General features: G+C 44.9%; 1 protein-coding gene across 2 annotated transcripts in view; it reads right to left on the reverse strand.

The window, feature by feature from the left end:
- Positions 1-7,085: 7,085 nt before the first annotated feature.
- Positions 7,086-24,486, reverse strand: part of YWHAQ (tyrosine 3-monooxygenase/tryptophan 5-monooxygenase activation protein theta) — a 50,326-nt gene continuing 32,925 nt past the window's right edge. For both annotated transcript variants that reach the window (XM_033938410.1, XM_033938411.1), the window contains exons 4-6: positions 19,682-19,845; positions 12,834-12,929; positions 7,086-9,382 (exon numbers count right to left, since the gene is read on the reverse strand). In XM_033938410.1, the coding sequence (XP_033794301.1) occupies positions 9,323-9,382; positions 12,834-12,929; positions 19,682-19,845 (320 nt within the window). In that variant the 3' untranslated portion in view covers positions 7,086-9,322. The remainder of the gene's footprint in view (positions 9,383-12,833; positions 12,930-19,681; positions 19,846-24,486) is intronic.

Raw genomic sequence — 24,486 nt, forward strand, 5'->3', positions numbered from 1 at the left:
TGTCCATCTGTTTGTTAATTCCCTCAAAGAAGTGCAATAATTTGGTCAGGCACGATCTGCCCCTGAAGAAACCATGTTGGCTGGTTATCAAAAGTTCATTTTTTTCAAAATGATCATCGATGTTTTCTTTTATCAGTGCTTCCACCATTTTCCCCAGAACCGAGGTCAGACTCACCAGTCTGCAGTTTCCCGGGTCACCTCTTGATCCCTTTTTAAAGATGGGCGTAACGTTGGACTAGTAGTTATTGTAAATTCTTTAAAAATTCCATTTGATTCATATTTGGGGCATATACATTGAACAGTTCCAGAGTAGTATTTCCCATGCTCATTCTTACATGTACCCACCTACCCAAAGGATCCAAATCAATCAGCTGAAAATTAGCTGTACATTTTTTATTAATATGGCAACTCCAGCTTTCTTGCCAACTGCAGGGGCAAAAAAATTTTGGCGTACCCAACCCCCTTCCATTTTCTTTATTCCATCATTGAAAGGTGCGTCTCCTGAATAAACAGCATTTTGTTGCTTTAGGACAGTGTTTTTCAACCGCTGTTCCGCGGCACACTAGTGTGCCGCGAGATGTTGCCTGGTGTGCCGTACGGTCAGGGCCGCCATCAGGGCAGTACCACCAGTCTAGGGAGAGGGGCGGTCCGCCCCACGTGAACAGGAGAGAGCTGGACGGGGGACCCGCCAAGTTCAATACATCTCGAGCCTCGAGGCTCGTCTTCTGTTCCTGCCTGCCCTGCAGCTAACATATAGCCGATCGCAAGCGTTCCCCGATGTCAGCGCTGACGTCGGAGGGAGGGCTTAAGCAAAGCCTGCCCTCTGACGTCAGCACTGACGTCGGAGAATACTTCCGTTCGGCTATTTGTGCGCGGCAGGGCAGGCAGGAAGCAGAAGACAAGCCTTGCGGCTTGAGCTTCGTTTTGCTGAGAAAGTTGCAAAGATGGGCTGGGAGGCAAACACGGAACACAAAAGGGGGGAGGGAGTGTGTTTTGGACACAAGGCATGAACTTGGGAGAGAGGAAGGGAGGGAAAGAGATGCTGAGGTGGGGGAGGGAATGGGTTTTTGGACACAGAAGAAATGGACTTGGGAGAGAGGAAGGGAGGGAAAGAGATGCTGAGGTGGGGGAGGGAATGCGTTTTTGGACACAGAAGAAATGGACTTGGGAGAGAGGAAGGGAGGGAAAGAGATGCTGAGGTGGGGGGAAGGAATGCGTTTTTGGACACAGAAGAAATGGACTTGGGAGAGAGGAAGGGAGGGAATGAGTGTTTGGACACAGAAGGCATGGACTTTGGAGAGAGGAAGGGAGGGAAAGAGATGGTTGTGTACACGGGGAATAGAAGAAAGGAGAATTTTTGGTCATAGGGAGGGAGTGAGGTACAGATAGTGACATACCAGGGTGGGGGGGGCGGTCTGCCCCACCCCGGGTTTACGTCCCAAGGGGGTGCACAGCTGGCCACCCTCCAGTGTTGTCCCTAGGCCGGCAAACTGCGGCTCTTTAGCCACTTGAGTGCCACCGCTGCCAACGGTGTTGTTGGCGGTGGCAGCATTATAAAATACTTTCTTTGTGTTTATTTGATTCCTATTCAAGAGAATTACTTTATATATAGTCAATATAGGCACAGAGTTAAATTTTTTAACATTTTCTAATGGTGGTGTGCCTCGTGATTTTTTTCATGAAACAAGTGTGCCTTTGCCCAAAAAAGGTTGAAAAACACTGCTTTAGGAAAGCTAACATTTTTTTCTTTTTGATGGTAAAGGCCATCGACATTCAATGAAAATACTTTAATTTCCATCTATTTCCAAATATATAATCCAACAATATTTAAATTAATATGATTAACACACCATTACAGTTTATAACCTTTAAAAAATAAATTTTTCCTCTTCGATCCCTTCATTCTCTATCCTCCCATCCCTGATTTTGAAGAAACCTCCCTCCCTTCCCCCCCACCCCTCCCCACATAAATTGATTGCCTTGGAACACACATAGGATTAGTAATCACAATACCCCCTTCCCCAGGCAACTTCCATCACACCTTTCCCCTAACAATATTTAAAAGTAATAGACTTATACTTTAATGTATAATAAATCAAGCATTCCCTTAATAATTATCCCTGCTATAATGTAATCCTACTTATTTGTATTAAATAAATTTTTCATAAAGACCATTTTAAATCTTTTCCAATTAAATCTTTTTACTACATTTTCAATGGAAGAAATACATATATGATCCTTGTAATCAAGACAATATTCTCAATCAACCCTTAAACCTTCAGCTAAAAACTATTCCATGTTTTACATGACTATCAATTCATAACATTGACATTAAATCAGTTCACTGTTTGCATATATTAAAATCCTATTCAATATAATCCAAGTTAGACTTTATAGAACCTTTGAAATCAAAGAGAAGAATCATATTTTCTATTAAACAATTCATATTTCCAAAATATACAAGATGAACTTTCTCTTTTTTTTCCCCCTAATATCCTATAAATGAAAATGTAATCATCTCCATAAACTTCATACAACAGTACTCAACTCCAAGTCATATTTCCTATCTAACCTGTATATCCTTTTATGTTTTACCATGACCATTTCAAAATGCAGAAATCTTGTCTCCTTTTTCCAATTTGACTATTCCATTGACACCTTCAACACACATTAAATTCTACATGCTGATGTATCTTTGAAAATCATGGGCACATTTTGAACACAGGATGTAGAACAATTCCTTCCTGTCGTCTTGAAATCTGATATAATCTGCATTCTTCTGTGCGTCTTCTCCTCATTCTTTATCATACAGCCTTACATCTGATGTATTTGAGATATCCTTTTCTTAATAAAGTTGATATTTTCAGAAAATGAATATCTCGTCTATAAGGAACGTTCAAAAGATTCTGCTGTTTAAGTCTCTCATTGCTTATTTTTTTCCTTCTTATAATTTCATATTATTTAAATATTATTATACTCATATAGTTCCTTTTCCAACCAAACCTGAAATGTTAGTCTTTTTTTTTTTTTTAAAGATCCTCCTCTTCTGTAAATTACTTTATTCAAAAAACCACATAAATAATGCAAAGTCCAGGTTAGTAATTATTTTTAAATAGATATTGGCTCAGAATTTGACAAAAAGTCTTTTAATTTTTCCGGATCTTCAAAATATAGGGACTTGTCTCCACTTGTTACTCTCATTTTTGCAGGGTAATACAAGTCATATTTGATCCCTCTTTCTTTCAGTTGAGGCCTTAACATGAGGAACTGTTTCCTTGTATTCGCCGTGCTTTTAGCGAAATCAGGGAGAAACAACTTGGATCCCTTGCAATTTAAATTTTTATCAGCTTTAGCCAAATTTAAAATATCTAAAGCATGTTGGAATCTTAATAACTTGAAGATCAAAGGCCTTAGTCTCATTTGACTTGCTGACCGTTTTAATGGAATCCTGTATGCTCGTTCTATTTCTAGGGGATGTTTTGAATTTAACTGCAATAATTTAGGCAAAAGGTTTTCTAAAAATTGGATAGCATTTCCCCCTTCCAAACCTTTAGCTAATCCAATAATTTTTACATTCTTTCTTCTACCTCTATTTTCATAATATTCAAGTTGTTTCTTTAATTCCTTAACAGTTAGACTGTCCTTCTTACAACACTCCTCAGAGAGTTCCATTCGCTCCATCTTGTTTTCTAAGGTCGTCATTCGTTTGTTAGCTACTTCCATTTGTCATTTTAGGTTCAGCACTTCTTCTTTCACTTCAGTTATATTGTTTGCATTGTCTTGAAGCATTTGTTTTATACGCTGCAATTCAGCCATTATTTCATTTTTATCGAGTACTTCCGTTGCTTCTCCCGGAAGAGGAACCTTCGACGGCGGCGTCTGATCATGTTTTTGACGTTTCGCCATCCCTCCTGCCGCAAAAGCAGATTCAATCTTAGATTGGCGTGTACTAGCCATGTTACAGCACTTGTATCCAACACTTCGGGGGAAAAAAGCCACAGTAAACTTTCAAAGTTTCGAACCGTTGCCCGGGTTAGAGGAGCGTCATGATCACACCTCCATCTTGTGCGTGCTCCAAGCCACGCCCCCAACATGCAGGGACCTTAAAAACCTGCATTTCAGACACTCCCCAATTCATCTCAGAGGCTGTGACAGACGTACTCACTGTAACCTGTGTTGGCAACATGCTGCAGCCTGCCTCAGCTGGAAATGAGAAGAATCGCTACCTTAATCTGGAAATACCTCTCCAATGCTGATCTTCAGGCTGCCAGTCGGACACGATGCCTAACCAAAACCTCCCCCCCCCATAGACCCAATGGGCATGCAAACAAACAAAAAAAGGGGGGGGGGATGATAATGCAGCCGACACTCTGCAAGATACCACTGAGCCTCCTACAGATTTCAAACATTCTCTCCTCAAACCCTGAAAAGCAGTAGGTGAGAATGACAAGCGAGGACAGCCCCAAGCTCCAAAAATACTTGTGCAGGCTGGTTAACAGGTATCAGCAGGAATCGACCTGTCAGCTGCAGACCAGAGTCTGCTTCTCCATGCAGGCACAACTGGAATAAAGGTGAAATCTGAGCACTGAAAACACCGAATAAGGTGTTAAAAAAAAAAAATTCCACCTCTGAATTAAAGAGAAGAGTGGAGAACAGAAACACTCCTTCCAGCTCATGTACAGGAGGGAAAAATTGCAGATGGCAGTAGAGCTCCCAAGGAAGTAGAAGGGACACAGAAAAAAATCCATCATGGATTCCTTTTGCATATGGCTCACGCCATGGGGAGATAATCCGCTTGTCTAAAATGACACACCTATTGCACTGGAAAATGCACTAATTAGAAGGTAGCAGTTGGCTGTGTAGAACTACTGACAATAACATTTTGCCTCTACTTTGGGTGCAAACTTACAAATTTTCTTCTCATGCTCTATTCTCCTCCTTTGCAAGTACAGCATGAAATCTGGCCATGTTGAATATCTTTTGCCTCTGCACAATTACAAGTTGTCCATCTTGATTTTCATTGCGACTAATGCATCACCTGTAGCAACAAAGATGGCTAAGATGTTCTTGGAAGGCTTGATTCACCACATCATGTTTGCTGCATCTTTACCGGTTCTTTATTAGCTTCTCATTAATCATAAAGCTTCATCAATATGCAAATCCCCGAGCCTATTTGCCGATGTGGTATTCTTGCATGCTGCCAAAATTTCCACAACCTTTAACATAGCCAGATATTCTTGGTGGTTTTCCTACCAGTTAGTAGGGTGCCAAGAATTCCCAAGGCCTTGAATGTTTAAACTTTACTTTTGTGTCTGGTAGTTTTTTTTCCTTGATCTCCTCTGGAGATAGAAAGAGCTGAGGGGTGTATAGCCTGTTCATGTAGTTATTTAGAACAAACAGGACCATGAGCAACCTGTAAATTTGTCCCAATCTACTTCAGATTTTAACCTTATCTACATGAGATAGAACATAGACTTGTGGAGGAACATACTAAGGTTGAATTTTATGGACCACCCTAGGGGTTCCTCTATTTTTATATTTAACTGATTATTGCAATGCCATGTACTACGAGATTAGGGCCTCATCTACAGAGCTGTAGGTCACATGAGCTGACATCAGGTGGGAAGGTACTAGCACATGCATGGTACAGGCAGTGCTAAAATTGAAAGCAACAAAATACTTATCTGTCCATACCAGGTTCTGTGAATATCACTCACATGAGACTATATTCCTGCTGTCCTCAGAAAACATATACTACAGGTAAGTAATTTTGCTTTCCCTGCCTCCTTCTGCTAGTTCTCAACATTGGGCGAGTTAATACCTTTCCCCTGTCAGCCCTTTTAAAATTGTAAAAAAGGGACAAGCATAGGTTGGGTAATCCAGGAGTGGTGTTAGATAAGGCAAGCCTCAGAATCTTGTGAAAGTTGAGCCTGGTACTATTACTACAGGAGGGGAAGGCTTATGAATGGCAAGTCTCCAAAAAAAAAAAATGGCTTTCAGGATTGACAGGTGCAGACTTGGGGGCTAAGTGTTATATTTATTTACTATCACCTCTGCCACAATGAGAAACCGAGTCGGACTAATTATAGGGATGCAGAAGAAACTCCTAAATTTCCTACAAGAAAAGTGTTCATCAGCACAAAGAGGTCAAGTCAAACAGCTAGTCCAGGTTTGTGCTGCCATCCTATGCTAATAAGCAAGGAGCTTCAAGTGTGGGTTTATACTACCTCAGGTCACTGGCCTGCAGAAAAAACTGCTGTAGTCAAGGTTGAAGTGGGAAAGTGATTAAGATTAGAATGACACGGGGACAAATTTTTCCTATGCCCACAGAATCTTCCCATTCCTGCAAGCTTTGTCCTCATCTGCATAAGCCTCAAACACGTTAAAATCATAAGTGTTCAAGGCTTGTGCGATTAAGGCATAGTGTGCAGGGAAGGGAACAAAATGTGTCCCCATGACATTCTCTAAATTTAAGATGCTTCTCATTCATGGAAGAATTTACATTTTTACAAGGTGCCACTTTCTAAGGAATACAAAGGAAAGTAAAGGAAATGGGACTTGTATACTGTATATGTAAACCACGTTGAATGTATAACCACAATAAAGGCAGTATACAAGTACTTATTTTGTATCTGGGGCAACAGAGGATTAAGTGACTTAAGATGCAATTATGCCTTGGAGGAGAGGTCTCCTAAAAGGAAAGTACTGATTTTAGTGGGGGGTTCTAGATTTTCAGGAACCACCTACTTTATAGTTTATACCTACTTTATACCATGATCAATTTGTTTTAGCTGAATACAGCAATGTTCACACATCCAGTGCAGATATGGACCTGTTTACAATTCATACCAGTGTGTATTAAGCTGTACATGTACACAATAGATGCCAATGATGTCAAGTGAAAGCAATACAAAAAGCCCTTGCACTGTACAATACCACTTAACATATGTTTAGATGCTTTATAAAATTTGCTCTACAAGGACTTAAATGGTTTCCAAGACTGCAAGCATAATTTAGTTGCTAAACAGTACATCCACATAGAATGTTATACACAAGGACTAATGTGACAGGCCTTACAAAGGAGAGGATAAGCAGGAAAAAGTTTATTTATAAAGAGTATTTATACAGCAGCAAGTCAATACATGAACAGCAAAGTACAAAAAAAAGTTTAAATACTAGAATGGGACATCTATTATATCGACATGTTGACAACCAGCATCGACAGAAGTGTTTCAATCATCAGTTTCATGAGCCTTGCAAGTCTCGGCACTACTGTGGAGATGCTGTTTATCACCCCCCTCAAAAAAAAAACTAAACAAAAACAAAAAAACCCAAAACAAAACAGAAACATGTTTTAAGTCATGTACACAACTTAGGAACTCCAAATGGGCATAGTAATTGGCAAGTTTGTCTAGTTCAGCTCATATTTCCTTTGATTTACCTTTTATAGCAAGCCATAGAATCCCTTACAGAAAATTCAATAAAGATTCAAGTTCAGCAGACAAGATTTCATAACATTCAGATAGGATGAGAATTACTTGCCTGTTTGTAGAGTTAGAAGAATATGCCCGTTAAAGCAACCTATCAGTGAACCTAGAGAACCAACAGTCCCCATCCTGTGATAGGTAGATGTGTGCCTGGTTAAGGCTAGACAAGTCGGAATCCAGGTATCAAAAGGTTACTTCATATATACAGAACCATGGTGCTCTAAAGCCATCTGCAGGTTCTGAATGCTGCTTCAAGCATGTCAGGACACCTGAGCCAAGCCAACAGTTTTAATCCCAAACCTCCCAGATTAGATGCACATTAAGGAGAATGTACTGCCTACATAGCAAATATTACCACATTACACAGTTACATTAGGAGAACATCATCTTGAAGCTATTTTTAAAATATTTCCCTAGAACAAGGGTTCTTAATCTTTTTGTGCCATGGACCCCTTTGAGAACTGATCCTACAGATCCCTTCTTGCAAAGAAGCAGAGAAGGGAATACAGACACAAGGGGGTCCATTGAATGCAATCATAAGATTAATGGCTTGTATGAATATTTAGGTAGAAAAATTTATATACTAAATGCAAACTGTTGATCAATTACATGCTTTCAGAAAAAGGTGCATCAAAAATATATTCTGATTATGCTAATCTTAGTGATTTATTAGTTAATTTTTTTGAGTCTCTAGAAGACAACTTAAAAACTGAAAATTTAGCTTTTCATTCAATGAATGAATGAAAAAAGGTCAATGAAAATAAAGTTTATGAATTTTCCCCATCTAAGTTCATGGATCCCCTGAAATTTATTCGCAGAACTCTTGGGGTCCATGGATCCCAGGTTAAGAACCCCTGCCTTAGATGTTTTAGTATTCTGTTTCACTAAGCAAACAGCATGCAGTTTTGTAAAAAGCAGCAGTAAATTGGTTTATAAAATGTAAATTTTTATTTTACTTTTGCTATTACATGGGTCATAACATTTTCACAAGGCTTTCTTGGGACTACAATCAATGATTAGCAAAATAATCCAACAATTGATGGACAAACCTGCCCCCCTCCCCCTCCCCCCCACCTATGTACAAACCTGCACAGAAAAGTACAAAATTATATCTGGACTGTTTATTGGTTAACTCATTCCATTGTATTAAGACATGCACTTGTCTGCCAAACAGCACTGCCTGGATGCAGATACAAACATGCTTATAGTACACAGCAGAACTGAATATCAGAACTACAGAGCAGGAGTGTAAGTGAATTTTTACTAGAGGTTGTGAATTAACAACTGTAGTTAAAGACAAAGTCCCATGTTGTCACTACCCAATAGTGACCCCTGCTTTACAGAACACAACCTAATGAGCTCAGTTCAGAAATGCCAAGGTTTTATTTGGCCCAACACTGTAGAGAATACAGTAATATGAATGTAGGCTACTGAAAAATACTGTAGAAGGGATGGGGAAAGGCTAGGTGTAAGTTCTGCTGCAGTTAGCCAATCCATATTTTATTGTAATAATGAAACAAGTCACTTGCAGAAACTGTTTCAAATTATTTTTTAACTAGAGAATACTCTTTAGTTCTAAATATTTGGAAGATAGTTGTTTGATGTGATGCTATTAATACTTTTCTACAGCAGTTATTGCACACCAGGAAGGGCGGGATGCAAAAAAAGAAAAAAAAATTATATATATCAAGGAATGAAGTTCCCCAAAGCTGCAATGTGAGACTAAACTGTTGGATTTCCATACATATGGATGGGTTTTCTTGGCTACAGGAAATCCAAGTGATGTGGAGCCATGTAAAAAGGTTTCTTGATAAGGAGAGACCCAATGTGCATTTTTAATTGTCTCCTGGGTCTTGAGTGTCACAGTCATCTGTTGCAGTGTCTGATGTCCATAACTAGAAAGTCAAGCATATTTAGACAGTCAAGCATATTTTTCTATAAGTTACAAGAATTTAAACCAAGCTGGCATTTAGTATGTACATTAACTGTTGTTTTGAATTACGTTATGGTTGGGTGTGTCTTCCTTCAAAGCAGCTCTGAATAATACCACCTAACTTGGGTTTTCTCCCCAGCAAAAAAAAAAAAGGTACCACAAACTGAGCAACTGCAGCTGAAAATGTGATCTCACTGGGGAGGGGGGGTCACAAAGCTGAAGGATTCAAATGATGATTTCCATCCCTCTTCTGGCAGCTAAATGTAGTTCCAACATATGCCCAAAAGATTGCTAGAAGTTGATTTAAATTTAGTTGCATTAATACCTTTATTCTGTAGTCAATAAAAACCCTCAACCTTTAAGCAATTTCAATGTTTCAAGATCAGAACAGCAAATGTGTGTTTAGATTTTTAAAAAGGTATCTGGGACAGTACCAAAAGAGCTGGGCTTGTGAATTAAGCTGCAAGTATATAATTAGCTTTCCTGAAGTTCAAACCTGTTTTATGCATGATCTCAGACTAAATGGCATGCCTGCAACCTTACTGGCTATATAAAGCAGGCTATTCCACGTTTTTATTAAAAATTGTCATCTGCTCATTTGTGGTCTCTTGTGACTGGAATTTAAATGCCAAATATGGCTTTTTGCACATTCTGGATTTTGCCACCCCTCCCCCCCCCCATTTTGGACAACCTGTTAATGCTACAACTCAGCTCTCATCTTTTGCCGTGCACAGGGTTTGCCTATCCTGCCTCTATTCAGAATATATGTTACTCTTCTTTATATGCTAAAAATATAAAATTTTCACATTCCTTTTGTTCATCATTAAGCACAGAAAATGTGCCAGTACTATACACTGCTTTGATACAGATTTTAAAAGTAGTATAACAATGACATGAAAAATAAAATTTAATTTGCTGGCCCTAAATACAGAGGCTCAAAAGCTCTAGTATAATGGTTAACAGTCCTCACACACTTCTTAAAATATTTGCATGGACTTATGAAGCCCTAAGGACCAAGTTGAGAACTGTGCTGAAGTCCACTCTTAACCTTCACCTCACTTTCTCTGCCTTTAAACCAGCTTTAGTCAATGACTTCTTCCAAGACCTGGTGCTGCTCATCTGGCAGAAATCCAAATGGCAGCATGTCATCTCCAGATCTCAAGGTTTCATAGCTATGGTGTGCCCATTGTTGGTTGATCCTGGGAATGACTAGCTTAAATCCTCTGTACCAGAGTACAACCTGAACCATAAACCCTTGGAGTGAAAAATCGGGGGGAAACCCAAACCTTACCCCCCAAAGGCCTTTGAAGCACAGCAAAAACTATTATGAAAAGTGATTTTAAAATCAAGAATATAAATGTGGCAATTGCATGCTGTAATGACCAAAAGCAACATGACGATGACAGATAAAGATCCAAATGGTCCATCCAGTCTGCCCAACCTGATTCAATTAAAAAATTTTCTTCTTCTTCTTAGCTAATTCTGGGCAAGAATCCAAAGTTCTACCTGGTACTGTGCATGGGTTCCAACTAGTGCTGCCCGATTCAAATCAATTCACCGATTCATTTTGGGTGAATCAATTCAAAACAAAACAAAAACAAACAAACCAAAAAAAAAAAAATCGGCTTCCCGATTCACTGTCTGACTCTCTCCCCTCAAGCAGGATCGGCAGCGCTGCCTCTTGCTAGCCGGCGCTGCCGTTCCTGCTTTAGAGGGCGAGAGTCAGTCGGGAAGTGCTGCAGTGTCCAGCTTCCCCCCTTGCCTCTCTTTACCTGATTGCGGCAGAGAACAGCCTGCAGAAAGGATTGCGTGTACTTTAGCGATCCATACAGGTTGCCATAGGCCTCCGGAGCTGTCGTCCCCTCTGCCGTGATCCTGCCTCCGACGTCAAAGGAGGGGCAGGATCGCGGCAGAAGGACGACAGCTCCTGAGGCCTACGGAAACCTGCAAGGATCGCTAAAGTACACATGATCCTTTCTGCAGGCTGCAATCAGGTAAAGGGAGGCACGAATATGACAGGGGAACACACAGGCCTTCGGGGGATGGGGGCCCTAGTGTAGAAGCACACGGAGGGAGGGAGGGAAGGGGGGGTTCAAACATATGTGCATATACTGTACTTTGGGGGGAAGAAATAATGGGTCTAAAAACAGAGGAGAGAGATGATGGATAATGGGATTTAGGGAGGGAAGGAACAGAAAGGGAGAGAAGTTGAACACAAGGAATAGTGTGGAGAGGGGGATAGAGATACTGGATAGGAGGGTAGTTGGGAACAGAAAGGGAGAAATAATGGTGGACTCTTGGGTGATGGGGAAGGAGGGAGAGATGCTGGATGAAAGGGTAGTTGAGAAAAGATGGATCTGTGGCTGGAGATGGAGAAAAAAAAAAAAGGAAAGATGCCAGACTTCCAAGGGAGGGAAGGGAAACGAAAGAGGAGGACAGAGATAGAATAATAGATTGATGGTTAGCACAGAGAAAGAAGAAAAAAAAGAAAAAAAGAGACCCTGGCAAGCAGGTTATCAGAAGACAACCAGAGTCTGGGCCCAAGATTTAAATATTGACCAGACAACAAAGGGTAGAAAAAATAATTTTATTTTCTGTTTTGTGATTACAATATGTCAGATTTGAAAAGTGTATCCTGCCAGAGCTTTTGTTAGACCGTAAACGTGAGCTAGGATTTAACAGAGAGAGGAAAAGTCTTTTTTGTTTATTTTGTTTACACCACAGCGCCAGTGTGGTTAGGAGAAGGCAAAGGGGGTGAAGAGGCTATAAAATAAACCCACCAGGATGTTTTATAAAATCACCCAATTGGGCAGGAAAATCAAATCAAATCATCGATTCAATGGGCTGAATCGAAATTTTTTTTCCTGAATCGGGCAGCACTAGTTCCAACTACTGAAGTCTCCATCAAAACTCACTCCAGCCCATCTACACCCTCCCAGCCACTGAAGCCCTCCTCAGCCCATATACAGACACAGACTGTGTAAGTCTGCCTAGTACTGGCCTTATCAATATTTACTATTATTTTCCAATTCTAGATCCTCTGTGTTCATCCCAGCCTTTTTTGAACTCTGTCACCGTTTTCCTCTCCACCACCTCTCTTGGGAGCACATTCCAGGCCATCCACCACCCTCTTCATAAAGTAGAATTTCCTCACATTGCTCGAGTCTACCACACCTCAACCTCAAATTATGTCCTCTGGTTTTACCATTTTCCTTTCTATGGAAAAGATTTTATTCTACGTTAATAACTTTCAAGTAGAAAGCTCTGCTTCAGAATTACACTCATGTCTTTTCTTTCACTTACTGTTCCCAAAATAGAGCTTTAAAGGGCAAATTATCAAGCTCCTTACTAAAGATATTTGATCTATTTTAGTTCGACAAACAAACAAGAATGCAAAAGATTTAGTAACTTACTGTTAAGTTGTCTCTAAGCAGTTGCATGATAAGTGTACTGTCTTTGTATGAGTCTTCATTCAAGGTATCAAGCTCTGCAATGGCTTCATCAAAGGCCTAAAAAGAGAACCAAACTGATTTTAGAGAACTGAACTGGTGGAAAGACAATATACACACTCAAAATAAACTAAGTATACATCTGAAAGATGGAGAGGAATGAACAACCCCTCCACCCCAATTATATGTATTCTTACTTCCCCTTTAGTGTTCTGCATGTCTCCCTTTTCCATTAGTGTGCATCATTTTTACCATCTTCCCTCTATCTGCCCGAAGTGACTGCCATTTGATTCTCCTGTACGCCCCCCCCAGCATGTCTTATATCTCTTTTGGTTACTACTGCTGACAGAAATGAAGACAGCTAAGCTGGTGTGGGACAGCTTCCCTTCACTTCCCTGTCAACAACAGCTGGGAGAGCAGTAAAAAAAATAAATAAAAACCCGAAACAAAAAGCACAGTTACTTACCGTAACAGGTGTTATCCAGGGACAGCAGGCATATATTCTCACATGTGGGTGACGTCATCTACGGAGCCCCGGCGCGGACAGCTTTTCAAGCAAACTTGATTGAAGTTTCAAGTTTGCACACTGCACCACGCATGTGCGTGCCTTCTCGCCCACTAGAGGGCGCATCCCACCTCGTGGTCCTCAGTTCCATAACTAGCAAGGAAGCCATCCCCGGGGAGGCGGGCGGGTTGTGAGAATATATGCCTGCTGTCCCTGGATAACACCTGTTACGGTAAGTAACTGTGCTTTATCCCAGGACAAGCAGGCATGATATTCTCACATGTGGGTGACCTCCAAGCTAACCAAAAAAGGGCAGGTGGGAGGATGGCAATTTAGGAAAACAGATTTTGCAAAACTGACTGGCCAAACCGGCCGTCACTCCTGGATAAAGTGTCCAGACAGTAATGAGAGGTGAATGTATGAACCGAAGACCAAGTGGCAGCCTTACATATGTCCTCCATCGGAGTGGATCGGAGGAAAGCTATCGAAGCTGCCATCGCTCGGACCTTGTGCCCCGTGACTCGACCCGGGGGAGGAAGGCCAGCCTGAGCGTAGCAAAAGGAAATGCAAGCGGCCAACCAGTTAGACAGAGTGCGCTTGGAAACTGGATGCCCTAATCGATTGGGATCGAAGGACAAAAACAATTGAGGAACCTTCCGATGAGGCCTGGTGCGTTGAAGATAAAATGCCAACGCCCTCTTACAGTCAAGCGTGTGAAGCGCCGTCTCGCCAGGATGGGAGTGGGGCTTCGGGAAGAACACAGGAAGGACAATGGACTGATTGAGGTGGAAGTCAGAAACAACTTTAGGTAAAAACTTAGGATGGGTGCGGAGAACCACCTTGTCGTGATGAAAGACAGTGAAAGGGGGGTCCGCAACCAAGGCTTGCAACTCCCCGATCCGCCTGGCGGAGGTGAGGGCAATTAGAAACACCGCCTTCCAAGTCAGAAATTTCAAGAGGGACTTGTTGAGTGGCTCAAACGGGGGTTTCATCAGTTGAGCCAGAACCACATTCAAATTCCACACGACAGACGGAGGCTTAAGAGGGGGACAAACCCTGAGTAACCCTTTCATGAAGCGTGTCACCAAGGGATGGAGTGACAGGGGGCGTCCCTCCAGAGGTTGGTGGAAAGCAGAAATCGCACTGAGATGAACCCGCACCGAAGTGGTTTTCAAGCCGGAGCGCGACAAATGAAACAAATATTCTAAAACCGAGGATACCGGAACTGATACCGGATCCAGGTGAAAAGACGAGCACCAGGTGGAAAACCTGGTCCATTTCTGCGCATAGCAAAGCCTCGTCGAGATCTTGCGGGAGGCTTCCAACACCTCCTTCACCGATTGAGACAGGTCCGGAGGAGTCAGGGAACAAGAAACCAGGCTGTCAGGTGCAGTGACTGCAGATTGGGATGTAACATGGATCCTTGACTCTGAGACAGCAGAGAAGGAGAGACAGGCAGGGGAAGAGGCTCTCTGGCACTGAGCTGGAGCAGCAGGGAGAACCAGTGCTGACGCGGCCACCGAGGTGCTATGAGAATCATCGTGGCCGTGGACGATTTTAGGTGTACCAACGTTCGCATGATCAGAGGGAACGGAGGGAATGCATACAGGAACCTCCCTTCCCAGTCGAGTAGGAAGGCATCCGCTTCCAGACGGTCCTGCGAGTACATCCGAGAACAATATAGTGGTAGTTTGTGTGTCTCCGGAGAGGCAAACAGATCCACCTGTGGCGTTCCCCAGCGAGCGAAGACCTCGCGTAGAACTGCTGAGTGTAGAGTCCACTCGTGCGGTTGCAGAAGTCGACTCAGTTTGTCCGCCAGGCAATTCCGTTCTCCTTGGATGTAGACCGCCCGGAGGAAGATGTTCCGGGAGGCCGCCCACTCCCAGAGGCGAAGAGCTTCGGAGCAGAGGGGCCATGACCCTGTTCCTCCCTGCTTGTTCACATAATACATTGCCACCTGATTGTCCGTGCAGACGAGGACCACCTGGTCCTGCAATATGTGAACGAAGGCTCGAAGTGCTAGGAAGATGGCTCGCAGCTCTAGCACGTTGATATGACACTGACGGTCTTCTGACGACCACAGGCCCTGCGTGCGAAGACCGTCGAGATGGGCTCCCCACGCGTACTCCGAGGAGTCCGTGGTCAGGACCTTGCGAAAAGGCGGAGTGCGAAACAATAGCCCCATGGACAGATTTGAAGAGTCTGTCCACCAACGCAGCGATTTCCGCAAGGGCGGAGTTACCGAAATGAGGCGAGACACCGGGTCGCACTCCTGGCGCCACTGGGACGCGAGGGTCCACTGAGGGATCCTCAGGTGTAGCCTCGCAAACGGCGTGACATGTACCGTCGAGGCCATATGGCCCAGCAGCATCATCATGCGCTTGGCCGACACCCTCGATAGTTGGGAGACCTGGCGGCTCATCCGTACCAAGGTTTCCACCCGTTGGGTCGGCAGGTAGGAGCGTAGGCGCACCGTGTCCAGCACCGCACCTATGAATTGAAGAGACTGCGACGGTCTCAACTGAGACTTTGGAAAGTTTATCTCGAACCCGAGAGTTTGCAGGAAGGCAATAGACTGTCGGGTCGCTGAGATAACCCCCTCCCTGGTCGGGGCTTTGATGAGCCAATCGTCCAGGTAAGGGAACACATGGAGTCCACGTGACCTGAGGGCTGCTGCAACCACCACCATGCACTTCGTGAATACTCGTGGGGACGCGGCCAGGCCGAAGGGCAGTACCCTGTACTGGAGGTGGAGGTCCCCCACCTGGAATCGTAAGAATCTTCGACAGGCGGGGTGCACCGGAACATGGGTGTATGCTTCCTTCAGGTCGAGGGAGCACATCCAGTCCCCTTCCCCCAAGAGGGGGTACAAAACCGGGAGAGATAGCATTCGAAACTTCTCCCGGGCCAGGAATTTGTTGAGCTTCCTGAGGTCCAGTATGGGGCGCAGGTCCCCGGTCTTTTTTGGGACCAAAAAGTAGCGGGAGTAAAACCCCGTACCCCACTGGTCCTTGGGGACCGGCTCGACCGCCCGAAGCTTCAAGAGGGCTTTGGCTTCGGTTATAAGGGTCGGTAGCTGCGAACGGTTGCAGGGGACTAAACTTGGGGGACTGTCCGGCGGCGAGGACACAAAGTTGAGCGAGTAGCCCTCGGAGACGATCCGGAGCACCCAAGCGTCTGAGGTAATCCCGGTCCATGCCTCCCGGAAGAACCGAAGGCGGCCCCCGATAGGGAGGGGTTCCTGAGAAAGTGCGGAGGGGAACCCGCCCCGTCCGCTCAGCCCGTCAAAAGGAAGGCGCTGGCTTAGAAGGGCCCTGCGCCGGGGCTTGGGGTTGTCCCCCTCTGCCTCGCTGAGACGGACGTCTCGGAGGCGGTCTCGAGAAAGCCGGGGTCGACTTCTGAGGGTATCGGCGCGGCGGAGGCCGAAAGGGTTTCTGCGGCGGGGGCCTAGGTTTGGGGCGGACCAGGGATGCTAGGGAGCGCTCCTGTTCCGACAAGCGCTTGGTCGCCGCATCCAATGACTCGTCGAATAACTCGGACCCCACACAAGGCAAGTCTGCCAGGCGTTCCTGCAGGTTTGGGTCCATGTCGAGGGTGCGAAGCCAGGCCAAGCGGCGCATGGCCACCGCGAGGGCCGACACCCTCGAAACCAGCTCAAAGGCGTCGTACACTGCATGGAATAGGTACAACTGCAATTGAGACAGGTTGGACATAAACTTGTCGAATCCTGCTCTTTGGGAGTCCGGTAACGAGTTTCGATATTGAGGAAGGTCCTTCACCATACCGCGCAAAAAGGAGGAAAAGGTGAAGGCGTAATTTAGAACCCTGGTGGCCATCAGGGAATTTGAATAGAGGCGACGGCCAAACTTGTCCAGGGTCCGCCCCTCCCTGCCTGGTGGAACCGCCGCAGAAACCCGTGAGGGCTGTGATTTTTTAAGAGCAGACTCCACCAGAAGAGACTGGTGTGAGAGCTGCGCCTTATCGAACCCTTTAGGGGGAATCGTCCTATACTTCGATTCCATTTTTGAAGGCACAGACGTGACTGTAAGAGGGTTTGACAAGTTCTTCAGCCAGGTTTGCAGAAGGACACTGTTGAGAGGGAGTCTAGGCACCTCCCTAGGAAGAATGGGGAGGTCCTGTTCCTCCAAAAATTCTTTGGAATACCGAGAGCCTACCATCAGGTCAATCCCCAGGGCTTGGGCCATGTCCTGAACGAAGGATGAAAATGAGGACGGCCTAGCCTGGGGAGAGGGGGTTCTCGACCGCCCCACCGAGGAGAGGGGGGAGGCCTCATGGGAATAATGAGGATCCCTAACCGATCCCGAATCCCAGGATCCCCTCTCGAGGGCCCTCGAGGGGGAAGGGGAAGTTATCCTCCTCGCAGAACCCTTGGGTGAGGACCCCGGGGTTCGTGGGACACTCTCCCGTTTCCTCGGCGAGGCGGCCCGGGAAGACTTCCCATGGGGTGAGCGGAGGAGCCTCGGGTTGTCGAGGCGCAACTCCGACACCTGCAACGCCTCGCCCCCGAACGACGAGGAACGGTCGCGCCGAGGCGAGCCTCGGGGCCGCTTAGACTTCCTCGATCAACGCCCCGTCCGAGGTCGCGTCGAGGGCGAGGCGTGTCTGGAAGACCCGGAGGAAGAGGAGGAAAGACGGCGCACTCTGCGCAACTTTTCTTTGGGCCTTACACTCCGCTCAGGGGGTTCCCCCGAGGTCGAGGTCCGGGGCGGGGCCGAGACCGAGGTGAACGGGGTCCCAGTACCCGAGACCGAGGTCGCCGAGGCCGGGGCTCCCGAGGGAGCCGAGGCCGGGGCCTCCGAGACCGAAGGCGTCCAGGCCGAGGTCGAGGCCGCCGGAACCGCAGCACGCTGCAACACTTCCAGGGCTCCCGACAGCTCCGATGAGATCAGAGCTCGGAGGAGATCCTGGAAGGCCGGAATCCCCACGAAGGTGGGGAGTTCCGAGTCCGGGGCACACTCCCTGGAGGGCGACCTCGGTCTCGAGTATTCCCTCGGGGTGTGCGGAGTCGAGGTCCGATGCGGGGCCGGGGTCGACCCACCCGCCTTGGCCTGACTCGAGGATGGCTTCTTTGCTGAAGGGGATGGAACAGAGGACTTACCCGAAGCTTGCTTCACTGATGACGCCTTCGAGGAAGAGGGCCGAGGCGAGGCCGAGGCCCCCGAGGACGCCGAGGCCGAGGTCAAGGCCGGGGCCGAAGCCGAGGCCGACGTCGAGGCCTTAGGCGGCGCGTCGACGGCGAACAATTCGGCCATTCTTGCCTTACGGCGACGGAGGGCCCTGTTTTGGAAGGTAGCACAGCGATCACACGAGTCTGTCGGATGTTCGGGCCCAAGACAGACAATGCACCACCGGTGAGGGTCAGTGATGGAAAGCAACCTCTCACACCGGCTGCACTTTTTGAATCCCGTAACAGGACGGGACATCCACGAAGAAAAAGAAGAAGGCCGGGAACATCCCGACGTCCCGCGGCCACGGCTTCCGGGAGCCCCCGGAACCCGACGAAAAACGAAAGACTTTTTTTTTTTTTTTTTTTGAAAAGAAACGAAAGGAAAAGAGTACCGCGAACTAATTCGAAGGGAAAAACAAACTAAACGCGGCAGCTAGAAGGCAAAAACACTGGAGCTCAGATCCACAGGGCTTTCTTGCTCCGCGGAAAAATTTGAACTGAGGACCACGAGGTGGGATGCGCCCTCTAGTGGGCGAGAAGGCACGCACATGCGTGGTGCAGTGTGCAAACTTGAAACTTCAATCAAGTTTGCTTGAAAAGCTGTCCGCGCCGGGGCTCCGTAGATGACGTCACCCACATGTGAGAATATCATGCCTGCTTGTCCTGGGATAACAAAAAACCAACAACAACAACAAAAAAAAAAAACCCACCCCACCACGCTAGTCAGCAAGAGGGCCCAGAAATTTGACTCAACTATAAGCTGAGATGCCAATTTTTGGCTCCAAAAATCTCAGTGTATATATACACACAAGCAAGTCTTAACCTAGCCAGAGGAAGTATCTGGCCACTAAGTAGTCCTGTGTGTGCTGGGTTTGTCTGTGAACCCCAACTAAAGGTTGTACTGCAACAGAAAGGCTAGTCACAGAAGTGGTGAAGGTATAATAAATCCTTGATGGATGTAAGTCAAAAGGCTCAGGATGCAAAATGATCTATATACAGCCCTAGCTCCACTTGAGCTGAATAGTGAATTCTTTTAGAAGGAAAATCAGATGAGTTATATAAAGCTCATTCATTTCTAAAATGCAGCTTAAAAGATATGAAGACTTCTACACAACTTACAGTTTTAGCCAATGAACAAGCTTTGTCTGGACTGTTGAGAATCTCATAGAAAAATACTGAAAAGTTGAGCGCTAAGCCTAAACGTATTGGATGTGTGGGTTGCATCTCTTTCTTGCTGATGTCAAATGCTTCTTGATAAGCTTTCTGTGAATCTTCTATTGTTTCTGTAGAGAAAAAAAGCAGTTATGACATTACTGAAGTATTCTATAGTAAATATGGACAAGCAATTCATTAAAGCTGATTCGCCCAACATTCTTTTTTCTGATCCACTGGTTACTAAAATCACTTCTGGCATCCTAGTGTACAAGAGGTTCAAGGTTCCATCTGAGTGCTTAAGGCAAAAACTACAGTGGTTTACAGTTACAATAGAGTTCCATAACAGCAGAAGGAAAATACAGCTTAACAGAACAGAGTCAACCCTAGCTTGATATGTCTCGGGTCCAAGCAAACAACTGACTGACTAAACCCCCCCCCCCCAGGAAAAAAGGGGTCAATGTCATACATCAAATGCTTTTTAGGAAAATTACACTTTTTAGGAGAGCTTTTAACAATGGACACGACACCTGTTTGGGACATACTTCCTGGCTCTATACAGTGTGGGTTCTACACTAGAGTTCCAAAATGTACTTCATGAAACATCTTGGAGGGGAGACAAATATTGATGGCCCAAGTGCAGGGTGGTATGTGACAAAAACGTTAAGACAAAAATTGAGCCGAGCCCATAAAAAAAGAAATTTTATAAACGATTTTATACAAAATTAAGAAATTAAAACAAAGTCTATGGGAAGCCAGTGTTCAGCTCTCAATAAGGGAATCACATGGTCACACTGTCCAGATTTAAAAGCCAAGTTTGACCACAATGTTTTGTAAGTGGTAAATACACACAAAAAAAATTTAAGACAAATATCCACACTACTTCAGTAAACTACAGCCCCCTCTTCGATTCAGTTTCCCCAATCGCAAATTCAGTTATGTGATTTTTTTAGCCTTTATTTTTAATCAAAAAACGCTGCCCCGTACATCCCCCAGACCTTATCAGGTGGTCTAGCGGCTACGAGGGGCAGGAGTGATCATCCTACGCTCCTACCCCGAGCAGAGCCATGCTGTGCACCCATCCTGTAAATTCCCATGGTCTCACGAGAATACAACGGGAGTTTCCGTTGTAGTATCGCGAGACTCATGGAGAAATTGATCAAGAACAGATTGGATACATTTTTGGATGATGAAAGATTAAGGGATCCCCATCAGCATGGCTTTACAAAGGGTACGTCTTGCCAATCCAACCTGATAAGCTTCTTTGACTGGGTAACAAGAAAGCTAGATGAGGGTGAGTCCCTGGATGTCGTGGAATAATAATAATAATAACAATTTTATTTTTGTATACCGCAATACCACAAACAGTTCAGAGCGGTTTAGCGTAAGAGACTGTACATATACAGCGATGATACAATGTAAGGGAATGTACTATGCAGTTGAGAGCAAGTTACAATGCAGGGGACTGTACATAGTTTAGCATAGGTATTAATACAGCAGAAGACAAAGCAGAATTACAGTGCAGGAGTCTGTACATCTACAGCAGCGATATTTATACAGTGAAAATACTGTTTGAGAGACTTAAAGAGTAAGACAGAGGTGGTAGGGTTTGGTTATTTGGGGGGGGAGGGGTTCAAGAAATTTATCATAGAGGTAAGATTTGAGAGATTTCCTGAAGTAAGAGTAAGATGGGGCAGATGAGATGAAGATGGTCAGGCAATCTGTCCATCTGCCAGCTTGGAATGAGAGAGTTCTATTAAGGAATCTTTTGTAGGTGCATCCCTTTGGGGATGGGTAGGTAAACAGATAGGCATTGCGTGTGCGAGTGGTGCCTAGGAACACAAAGTGGTGAGAGAGATATATCGGTGACAAGCCAGTTAGGGTTTTGAAGCAGAGGCAGGCGAATTTGAAGATGATTCTCGCTTCTAGTGGCAACCAGTGAAGTTTTCTGTAGTAAGGGCTGATGTGGTCTGATTTTTTGAGGCCATAGATTAGGCCATAGACTTTAGCAAGGCTTTTGATAGTGTTCCACACCGTAGGTTATTAAATAAAATGAACTCATTGGGACTAGGGAAAACACTAACAGCATGGGTATAAGACTGGCTTAGCGGCAGACTTCAGAGAGTGATGGTGAACGGTATTCCCTCAAAATCATCAAAGGTGACCAGCGGAGTGCCACAGGGTTCGGTCTTGGGCCCGCTGCTATTTAACATCTTTGTTATGGATCTAACTCAGGGATTTAGGGGCAGAATCACATTATTTGCTGATGATGCTAAACTGTGCAACATTGTTGGTAGAGCAACAGAACCTAATGGCGCAACCAGGCCCAACACTATGTAGCAGGACCTGCTTTTGTTGGAACAATGGTACAGTACTTGGCAACTAAACTTTAATGCCAAAAAATGTAAAGTGATGCATCTTGGGAGCGGAAACCCATGCAGAACATACACCTTAAACGGTGTGAACTCAGCGAGAACCACTGCAGAAAGGGACTTGGGAGTTCTCATCCGGGAAGATATGAAAGGTGCCAATCAGGTGGAGAATGCTTCAGCAAAGGCAAGACAAATGCTGGGTTGCATCAAAAGGAGCTAGAGAAATGGGCAGAAAAATGGCAGATGAAGTTTAACATAGAAAAATGCAAAGTGATGCATCTGGGTAAGAAAAACAAGGAACATGAATATAAAATGTTAGGTGTAACATTGGGCAAGAGCGAACAAGAAAGGGACCTGGGGGTACTGATAGACAGGACCCTGAAGCCGTCAGCACAATGCGCAGCGGCAGCAAAGAAAGCAAACAGGATGTTGGACATGATAAAGAAGGGAATCACGAGTAGATCAGAGGACATCATAATGCCGCTTTACAGAGCAATGGTCAGACCACACTTGGAATACTGTGTCCAACACTGGTCTCCCTACCTAAAGAAGGATATAACCCTGCTGGAGAGGGTGTAAAGACGAGCCACGAAGCTAGTTAAAGGTATCAAGAACTTGAGCTACAAAGAACGCCTAGAAAAACTGGGATTGCTCACCCTCGAGAAGAGAAGACTGCGAGGGGACATGATAGAGACTTTTAAAATACTAAAAGGATTCGACAAAATAGAGCAAGAAACATCGTTATTCACATTGTCCACTGTGACTCGTACAAGAGGTCATGGATTGAAGCTGAGGGGCACCAGGCCCAGGACAAATATCAGGAAATTCTGCTTCACACAACGAGTGGTGGACGCTTGGAACGCACTCCCGGAGGAGGTCGTGATGGAGACCACCATTCCGGGATTCAAGGGCAAGTTGGATGCACACTTTCTCGCAAATCACATTGAGGGATACGAGTAAACAAGGTTTCTCAACAGGGAACACCTGGCTTGGCCTCCGTGAGTGCGGGTCGCTGGACTGGATGGACCTAGGGTCTGATCCGGCGAAGCCATTTCTTATGTTCTTATCAGCCGAAAGCCTGAAGTTATTCCACTGTTGTACAGATCCATGGTGAGACTTCACCTGGAGTACTGTGTCCAGTTTTGGAGGCCACATTATCAAAAGGATGTGAAGAGAATGGAGTCGGTCCAGAGAATGGCCACTAGGATGGTCTCAGGACTTAAAAAGACATCCCATATGCGGAACGTCTGACCAAACTATGCTTATATTCTCTCGAGGAGCGTAGAGAAAGAGGGGACATAATAGAAACATTCAAATACATCACGGGTTGAATTGAGGTGGAGGAAGAAATATTTTTTCTTACAGGTCCCATGATAACAAGAGGGCATCCGCTAAAACTCAAGGAGGGAAGATTCCATAGTGACACCAGGAAATACTTCTTCACCAAATGGGTGATTGATCGATGGAATAAACTTCCATGCCAGGTGGTCGAGGCCTGTAGGGTAGCTGACTTCAAGAGTCGATGGGACAAACAGGTGGGAGTGCTGCAAGGTTATTCATGACAGAGGAGTACACCAGGGAGGGAGGGTTCTTGAGTGGGCAGGCCCTCTTCTGCCGTCATATTCTATGTTTCTATGACCACGGAAACTCGCAGCACAGGTGCAAGTGGGTCAGAGCCGGCACAAAAAATTATTTGTGATTTTCCCTATTTGCAGGCCAGCTCTGCCCCTAACCCCTGTGAATATTGAGGGTCTGCTGTAATGTGGACTTTGATTTATATAAGTACACAGTCAAACCTACATAGGAGGAAAAGAGACTGAAATGAGTGGAACAGCCTACACCAGGGGTAGGCAATTCTGGTCCTCGAGAGGATATCCACAATGAATATGTATGAGATGGATTTGCATGCACTGCCTCCTTGAGATGCAAATCTATCTCATGCATATTTATTGTCGATATCCTGAAAACCTGACCTGGCTCCGACTCTCGAGGACAGGAATTGCCTACCCCTGGCCTACACCAATGACAAGCACTCTGCAGTACTGCCATATCCAACTCAAGTCAATCATAGGTCATTTAATCCCCCCCCCAAAAAAAAAACAATCTATCATGTGATATGCAGTCATAAAGCAATCCTATATGAAGGACACTATCTGCATTCCAATCTTCTTAAATTCATAAATATTAGTCCATTTGATCAATTTTCAAGCACTCAATTAATCAATCATATCCTTGTTAGTCTTAATGGATATAACCACACTTCAAAGTCTAGAAAGCACTTATTTGGATAAACTTGTTTGTTTATATCAATACATGCATCACTTATCTTGGCAAACTCAATGATCCCCTTATTATTCAATACAGAGCACCTCCGTTTCACCTCATGGTTTCTCCAAATAA

Source organism: Geotrypetes seraphini, chromosome 3, assembly GCF_902459505.1.
Source record: "Geotrypetes seraphini chromosome 3, aGeoSer1.1, whole genome shotgun sequence".
NCBI classification, from domain to species: domain Eukaryota; kingdom Metazoa; phylum Chordata; class Amphibia; order Gymnophiona; family Dermophiidae; genus Geotrypetes; species Geotrypetes seraphini.